Consider the following 9,752-nt stretch of genomic DNA (forward strand, 5'->3'; position numbering starts at 1 on the left):
ATTTGAGAGCGTATTCATTTATTTCATGTTGGCAAACTATGTTGGCGCTATGTTGGCGTTAAACTATGTTTTAAAACTAATTAAAACTAATTGTGATTCATCGTAACTGCGATATGCGACCTTCCGGACAGTCAAATGAGGACGTCACTTCCGGACTTACGGATAGTCATAGTGACGACGTACTGATGCTGAACGTGGCGAGCAGACGCTGTAAGGTACGATCGATTGTAGTACACGTTTATAATAACTCTGCCGATACAGGCCCGATTAACTGCAGCGCCATCCGAGCTGCGGCGTCGGGACGATACATTCATTGTACGGTCACATCACGCACTTACGGGCACGCCCATGGGCCCATGGGCACGCCCATGCATGCATGGGCAAAGACATTTTTTTATTTTTTTTTGGCAAGGAACGGGCACCCACGTACGGGCACGTCCTAGTATATATAATTATATATATATATATATATATATATATATATATATATATACATACATATATATAATATATATATATATATATATGTATATATATATATTGTTACGGACACGACTTAGATGTTATGATGGACCGAGCGGAATGGCCGCCGTGTTCGCACAAGTTACCCGATTATACTCGAACTTTGGCCGAGTCGCGCTACGCTAGATCAATGAAGGAAAGGACACAACGGCTAGGTTAAATGACACGACACCAGGGGTACAGTTCTCAAGGCCTCCGGAGGAGGTTATATTATTGCGGAAGGTTAGATTACAGGGATAAGAGAGACAGCATAGGAAGATAGGCACTTAGACACACTTATCTTATTCCCGACAGACCACAGATAAACGGGACAAAACTGACTCACACGGGGATTGATGGCAAGGAGGGGCAGGTATTCGATGGCTCAAGGTGCACCTTGGCTCAGGGGCAAAATCGACCCGGTCCGGCCCAAAGATGCGGGGAGGTCGCTCAGCGCTCGGAGGTCGCGACTTGTCTTTCCAAGCTGGGGGCGCATCTGACCTCACGTCCGGTAAGTCGCTGCGCATATCCGGCAGGGAGTGACACGCCCTCGGCTCGTTAGCTCCGCCCCAGATGGAATCGGCCCGCCGCTTCTCACTGGCTGCGGGGGGTTACCGGGCTCCGCCCCTGACGAGGAGCTGACAGCCAGCCCCTTCGTGGTAACCCCGTGGAGCGCATGGGCAATGGTGGCTAACCAAGCCGGAGTGAGGACGCACACTCCCCGTGCCGTGCCGCGCCGCCCCCCTCTGTTGTTGTAGTTGTTGTTGTTGTTGTTGTTTCATGGGAAGATGGGAGGAGGTATGGGGAGGTCCTAAACTCACTAACGGTGCCATACAATCACATTCTGGTGCAACGAAGAGTCAGAATTAATGGAAACGAGTCCTTAACTGACATAGACTAAGAATAACTAGCAAGATGTCCGAAGTTGTCTACGTGAGATGCGGTGGACCTGGGTACGACATTTAATGGGGGAAAAAGGGGAAGGTCGGTTCTACAGAGTGTTATTTACAGGCAATGGGACTAGGGAATGGGGGATTGGGGATAGTCGGGGAGTATTGGGGAAATAGGGGAATATTTACAAGCGGATATGGAGGCCAAATGCCATATCCGCAACAATATATATATGTATATATATACATATGTATATATATATATATATATATATATATATCTATATATATAAAGTAGAGTTGGCCTCTGTGTCTGTATCCTGATGTATCTACGATCTCTAAGATCTCGAGAACCCGTGGACGGATTTGCGAGCGGAAAGTACTGTTCGACTCGGGATGGTCCCAGGAATGTCACGGAGACATAAACATTTAAAAAATTTCGGGTTTTAAAATTAGCGTATTATTAGCACTAGCAGAAGAGAGAGGGATTCGAATGGAGGGAGCGCAGCGCTTCTAGCGCTTCTGACTACAGCACACCTTAAAATTAAAAAACTTCGGGTCTACAATCTCTAAGATCTCGAGAACCCGTGGACGGATTTGCGAGCGGAAAGTACTGTTCGACTCGGGATGGTCCCAGGAATGTCACGGAGACATAAACATTTATAATCACTTGCTAGCGAATAAATAATAACGCATAAATACCTTTCAGCAGCGCGTAAAATAATCTTTCGTTTCAAGTCACTCTCACAAATAGCTTTCTGGAAATGACGGGTCGAAGTGGTCGAGCTGTTAGCATGACGCCTTATCTTTTCAGAGTCCGGGGTTCGAATCACCCCTCTGACATTTATTTTTCGCTTTTATCACGTCCTTTCCCGCACAATTTTTGGGACAGATCCCGTTGAGTGTTTTATTAAAGTTATTGTTTTGTCATTTTCTTATTGTTTTCATGTTTATTTGGCTTGAAACAAAAAAATTATGCCGCCGTTAGGCGTTATGACATCCGATCATAATGCAGCTAATTAGCTTCTAAAAACCAAGAGTCTGCCGTCTATCTATATATATAAAGTAGAGTTGGTCCTGATCTATGTATCTATGATCTCTAAGATCTCGAGAACCCGTGGACGGATTTGCGAGCGGAAAGTACTGTTCGACTCGGGATGGTCCCAGGAATGTCACGGAGACATAAACATTTAAAAAATTTCGGGTTTTAAAATTAGCGTATTATTAGCACTAGCAGAAGAGAGAGGGATTCGAAGGGAGGGAGCGCAGCGCTTCTAGCGCTTCTGACTACAGCACACCTTAAAATTAAAAAAACTTCGGGTTTTAAAATTAGTGTGTTACGCGTAATTAGCGCTAGCAGAAGAGGGAGGGAATCTAAGGGAGGGAGCGCAGTGCTCCCTCCAGCGCTTCTGTTAGCGTAATTAGCGTATTTCGGAACGTTAATTTTTCAACTTCATTATTCGGAATCAGTACGTCCCAGAGAACCTTCGTAACGTTAATTTTTCAACTTCATCCGATTGACATGGGACCAACGGCATGTGACAAAGAGTGAAACATACAGGCTACATTTATTTGACGACAATGAGTTCCGACTTCCGACCTCGGTGGGATGACAGGCTGAGTCAACCCCCCTGGTGTGAAGGGGGAGGAGGAGGGGAGGGGGAAGAGAAGGGGAGGGGAACGAGGGGGAAGGGGATGGGAGGGGGGAGGGGGAGGGGGAAGGGGGGAGGGGAGGGGGGGGAGGGGAAAGGGGGGGAGGGGGGGGAGGGGAGGGGCCCTTCTTCCCCTGGGCACCCCCGCACCCTTCCCTCCCCCCTTCCCCTCCCCCCTCCCCCCCCTTCCCCCTCCCCCCCCATTCCCCTCCCCTCCTCTTCCCCCTCCCCTCCTCCTCCCCCGCTTCCCCCTCCCCCCCTCCCCCCCCGTTCCCCTCCCCCTCCTCTTCCCCCTCCCCTCCTCCTCCCACTCCCGTGCAAAGCCGGGTACCTCTGCTAGTATATATATATATCTATCTATAATTATATATATATATATATATATATAATTATATATATGTATATATATATATATATATATATATATATAATTATATATATGTATATATATATATATATATATAATTTTATAATTATATATATATGTATATATGTATATATATATATGTATGTATATATATATATATATATATATATATATATATATATATATGTATATATATATATATATATATATATATATATATATACATACATATATATAATATATATATATATATATATACATATATATAATTATATATATATATATGTATATATATATATATATGTATATATATATATATATGTATATATATATACATATATATATATATATATATATATATATATATATATATAATATATATATATATACATACATATATATATATATACATATATATATATATATATATATATATGTATATATGTATATATATATATATAATATAATATATATATATATATATACATATATATATATATATATGTATATATATACACAGCAATACCACGTTTTACGCCATTTCGACCTACGTCAAATCCGACTTTACGCCACTCTTCTAGAGTAAAGTTCAGTTAAGCGAACGTCATTATGTGCGACTTTTCGTCACTCCGACATCATAATAGGAGGACGTGAAAAAAAGATATTTAAAATAAATAAAATAGTACATAAAAATTAACAATAAAAGAAGCTAAAAAAACAATTTAAAATACAATAAAAAGCACGTTAAAATATTTTTTTAAATGTACGTACGCGTAGCTGCTGGTTCTCATTCAAAACAAAGGCGACGCCATATGCATTTTGTCCTGTGCTGTGGTCGCGTGCTTGCTTTGCCTTTCGGTGTTATTTTTGTGATTATTCCTTTACTGTGTAAAACAACCAACGCAACGTGGCAACGGTGAAACATGACAACGATGCCGGCTCGGACGAGCGGCATCCGGCGTCGACGAACCGATCGACGTGTTCATGTGCACATGTGCATGGATTGGCAAATGCCTGCCTGCACGTCGTCGTTTCTGCGTATATCGCATCATCCAAAAACAAAAGAATTCCCAGGAAGAATTGATGTCAGAGGCAGTAGAGATGGGAGACCAGTCCAGATGATTGATGGCTGCTTGCAGACCGTGCCAGTCAGCCTGAATGAAATGCCAGACTCGTCGGCGCTGAAGAGGCTCTCTGAGAATGGCCAGAGAGATGTCCACTTTAACAAACACATGATCAGAAGAACCGATTGGAGCAGAAGAAGAGCAGCAGACATTTGCAGGGAAGTTTGTCAGAACCAAGTCGAGAAGAGAAGATACTCCAATGACTGAGATCCGTGTCGGGAAATTTGACAGATTGTGTCAGTCCCAAAGAGTCGCAGAAGTCCTTTGCTGAGGTGCCATGGCTGGTGAGAGAAGAACCCACACCCACCCAGCTGGCATGATGACAGTTGAAGTCGCCACATATGAGGAAGAGAGAGTTTGGATGAGTTGATCGAAGTTGGTCCATATTGTCCGACAGTGAAATGTAAATGTCCGACGTCCATGTTGTCCGACAGCGGTTCCCCTCAAACTTTCAGGGCCTGAGGCTACCGCACATGAATAACTTTGTGCCACAGCAGGTTGATAAATCAAGCGTGAGTGCCAATCAGTGAACCACTTGCTTCAATGTCTATGGTGTAATGCCGTTTAACTGAATGCTGCATGATCTTCGGGATATGCACCAATCTTATCTTAATTAGATATTTCATGAGGGCGGCCGAGCTTTACCGCTTGATGCAGTCCGGACTGAATGAGCCAGTTAGTCGAGGAATGATAGTCTCTCTGCCGTGTGTATAATACTTTTGCAATGGCTTTTAATGTGTGTTGGAAATGAAAGTGCATCGAAAAAAATTCTGTATTAATAACGGTGATTGGGATGTACTTTCACGTCGGGTATAAAGGAAAGATCTGGAGGAAATTGAGGAGGTGACGGTTTGGTTTTATTTAGCTTGTCATTTCAAATAAATTTTGGCCCAATGAGGGATACACTCGCTGCTCACGTGCATGAAACAATCTTCCCAGATTAAAACGTGGATCACATATCTGGGATGAGAAGTGCTGCGCACATGAAACAATTACCCCCAAGGAAAACGAGTGAAAAAGCCTCTCGAAACCTTCACCAACGCATTTTATGACACTCGAACCCACGACAAAGGGGAAGGAGCTATTCTATACCATGGAAAGAATCACACTAATGGAACTGTATGGTGGTTGCCATTGTTTCAGCGGTTTACTAAAACCGCAACAGTATGAATATCTTGGGATAAACCCAAAGTTTTACACAGCACTGTATATTTACATCAACAATAATTTTTTCGTTTTTCCAGTCGAACAAATACAAATGTACATGTTTGCGTACGTTTGTCACAATTATATTGCGAGTATTGAACAAAATCTGATTTTTTACATGTCATGTGATGTTGTATTTACAGGTGTTTCCATTGAATCTACAAGAGACACTGCACCTACTTTTATGAACAGCGTAGACACAGGACCGCAGGACCCACCAACTGAAACAAACAAGAGGACTTTTTACAAACACAACAAAAGGAATAATGAATTGTTTGTACATAATAATTTTCATCAGGCTCACAAAGGAGAGAAAGACGAACTCCCATACAAATGCATAAGTTGTGGAAAATCTTTTAATCTGTCATCCAACCTTAAACAACACATGATGATTCACAATGGTGAACGCCCATACAAATGCACAAGTTGTGGGAAATCTTTTAATCGGTCATCCACCCTTAAACAACACATGACAATTCACAATGGGGAACGCCCACACAAATGCACAAGTTGTGGAAAATCTTTTAATCTGTCATCCACCCTTAAACAACACATGATGATTCACAATGGTGAACGCCCATACAAATGCACAAGTTGTGGGACATCTTTTAGTCAATCATCCACCCTTAAACAACACATGATGATTCACAACGGTGAACGCCCATACAAATGCACAAGTTGTGGGAAATCTTTTAATCGGTCATCCACCCTTAAACAACACATGATGATTCACAATGGTGAACGCCCATACAAATGCACAAGTTGTGGGAAATCTTTTAATCAATCATCCACCCTTAAACAACACATGATGATTCACAATGGTGAACGCCCATACAAATGTATCAGTTGTGGAAAATCCTTTAATCATTCATCCAACCTTAAACAACACATGATGATTCACAATGGTGAACGCCCATACAAATGCACAAGTTGTGGAAAATCCTTTAAGCATTCATCCACCCTTAAACAACACATGATGATTCACAATGGTGAACGCCCATACAAATGCATAAGTTGTGGAAAATCTTTTAATCGGTCATCCACCCTTAAACAACACATTGTAGCGGTTACCGGTAGCATGACACAATTACCCTGCACCGGCCGATGACGCAACCGGCGAGCGGTCACGTCTCCGGACTCGCCCGGGCGTGTTGTGATTGTGACTTGCCTTTACTGGGCGAACACTTGCCTTGTATACCACGCCCCGTTGAGAGGCGTGACTTATCTATTTGCATACCACGCCCCGCCTGAGAGGCGTGGCTTTTGTGTGTTGAGTTTCTGATATATATATTGCTGCCCGTTTGATGGGCTGATTCAGTGCTTTGGAGTTCGTTTGAGTGAGCTGGGAATAAATAGCTCAGAGAAACCTAATTCCTGGCGTCGTCCATTTTGTCCGATTTTATCGTGCGAGCACAGCTCCCACAATTGGTGACCCCTTTCTACGAACACGGCGATGGAGTCAGCTGCAGCTTTGAAGCGCCCGGGCTTTTGGGAATCTCACGCGGCCGTTTGGTTTGCTCAAGCGGATTCTCAATTCGCCCTGCGGAACATTACGGAGGACACAATGCGCTACCACTACGTGGTCTCCGCGCTCAACTCCTCCTCCGCTTCCCGGGTTCTGAGCTTCCTACAGCACCTGCCGGACGCCGACAAATACGGCGCGCTCAAAGACCTACTCCTCGGTGCGTTTGGACTCACGGAGACCGAACGCGCACGACAACTACTCGACCTCCCGGAGCTGGGTGAGGCCCGTCCGTCCGAAAGCATGGACCACATGCTTGCTCTTCTCGGTGACCACAGCCCGGACTTCCTCTTCCGCGAGCTGTTCCTCCAGTGGCTACCTGGGCAGGTACGGTTAGCTTTGGCTAATTCGCCCATCACGGAGCCTCGCGCCCTGGCCAAGGAGGCCGATCAATTTTGCTCAGCCAGGCGACATGTCGGAGCGGCCGCCTGGGACCCTGGGCTGACCGAGGCAACGCCCGCGCCACGACCAGCGCCTCCACCAGCCGAGTCAGCGCCACTGGCGGCAGCGGCCGCTGCGACGCTCCATCGACCGAACCCGACGCGACCGCCGGAGCCTCCACCAGAGCGGACCATGTGCTATTACCATGCCATAGTGTAGCAGCATAGCAAACCTGTTGTGCATTTTGTGATACAAGCACCAAATTTGGCACAAATGTACATTAATATGTTGCGAACATTTTCAGATATTGGGCCACTTGAAATTCCGTAATTTTTTTTTTCAAATTTTTTCAAATTTCGTAATTTCAAATTTTTCGGGTGACACCGTCACAATTTCGGTCTTCGAGGCCGGCCGATATAGTGGGGCAGCTTAGCCCAAATATTCAAAAGAATTGTGCATTTTGTGATACAAGCACCAAATTTGGCACAAATGTACATTAATATGTTGCGAACATTGTGTGGTCAGCAATGAAGACGAGAGTCTGAATTACATGTATGCAAAAGACCTTGTGAACCAGTGAAGCAAATACACGGGTAAGCATGAATTAAATCTAGGGCATGATATAATTTCCATGATGTTTACCTCTACACTCAATGGTGGAAGGAGGTAATGTTTTGATCCCAGCTTGTCTGTATGTCTGTTTGTCTGTTAGTCCACAAAATTCCAGACAAAGCTTGTAGTAGTGGTAGTTGTAGTGGTAGTGGTGATAACAGAAATTGTTATATAGAACTCAACTTATATTATTATTATATGCAGAAAATAACTTCATTTCTATATGCCCTGCAGTGGACAGGTTAATTGGTTTATGCACTGAAGGGGTCACCCTGGTGTGCACTGCTGTGTTCTGCCTCACTGAGTTGTTCAGGTATGATGTACTCAGCACAAGCTTACGGTCGGCCCGGAGGTGGGGGTGCGGGGCCTGTCACGGAACGTCAAAACAAACGGCCTGCCGGGGCCGCCCAAAAGTCGGGCGTGAGGGGCGCGTCCACTAATGGAACGCCTCTCGCTTCCCAGATCGAGGGCCACGTGGTTAGGAGAACCTCGTCCCTTCCGGTCACACTTTGCCTATCGGCCGGCCTCGAAGACCGAAATTGTGACGGTGTCACCCGAAAAATTTGAAATTACGAAATTTGAAAAAATTTGAAAAAAAAAATTACGGAATTTCAAGTGGCCCAATATCTGAAAATGTTCGCAACATATTAATGTACATTTGTGCCAAATTTGGTGCTTGTATCACAAAATGCACAATTCTTTTGAATATTTGGGCTAAGCCGCCCCACTACCAGGTTCGGGCAGAAGGCCAGAATGTTCTGCCCACCGTGCACTTTCGGCAGGTCGGGAAACGACCAGGCCGGCGCTCGCTGCCTGCCATGAGCGTCGGCCATTCAGGCAGCCTTCTGTTTATCACGGACACGGAGTCCGGGCGGCGTTTTTTGTGTGACACCGGCGCTCAGCTGAGCGTGATACCCGCCTCGGTGGAGGACAAACAGGCCGCGCTTTGCGGCCCCGCTTTGGTCGCCGCAAACGGTTCCTCCATCCACACCTTTGGTTCGCGCAGCATCGCATTCTGCTTCGGGGGCCAGCGCTTCAGGTGGGACTTCATCACGGGAAACGTGCCCATGGCCTTGCTGGGTGCAGATTTTCTTTGCGCGCATGGGGTTTTGGTCGACGTCAAATGGCGTCGGCTCATCAATGCGGAGACCTTCAGCTCGCTCGCTTGCTCATTGAGCGGCTCCGCTCCGACCAAGCTAGCCTGCGCGCTCCCGGCCGTGGACGATTTCACCCGCCTACTCGCCAAGTTTCCCACCCTCACGCAGCCGACGTTTTCGGCTGTCGCCGTCAAGCACGGCGTCGAACACCACATCCCGTCCACCGGTCTACGCCTGGCTCGCCGCCTCGACCCGGCCAAACTCGCCGTAGCGAAGACGGAATTCGACACGCTGGAGCGATTGGGAATTGTGCGGCGCTCGAATAGCGCGTGGGCCTCGCACCTGCACATCGTGCCCAAACCGGGTGGCGGATGGTGACCATGCGGCGATTACCGCCGCC

General features: G+C 45.7%; 1 protein-coding gene across 1 annotated transcript in view; it reads left to right on the forward strand.

Moving 5' to 3' along the window:
* LOC144888173 (uncharacterized) overlaps positions 1-7,111 on the forward strand; it is a 192,040-nt gene extending 184,929 nt beyond the window's left edge. Inside the window, exon 4 of the mRNA XM_078777119.1 lies at positions 6,126-7,111. Coding sequence (XP_078633245.1) covers positions 6,126-6,848 — 723 coding nt within the window. The 3' untranslated portion in view covers positions 6,849-7,111. The remainder of the gene's footprint in view (positions 1-6,125) is intronic.
* The last annotated feature ends 2,641 nt before the right edge of the window (positions 7,112-9,752 follow it).

This window comes from Myxine glutinosa, chromosome 5 (assembly GCF_964187855.1).
Source record: "Myxine glutinosa chromosome 5, kmMyxGlut1.1, whole genome shotgun sequence".
NCBI lineage: Eukaryota > Metazoa > Chordata > Myxini > Myxiniformes > Myxinidae > Myxine > Myxine glutinosa.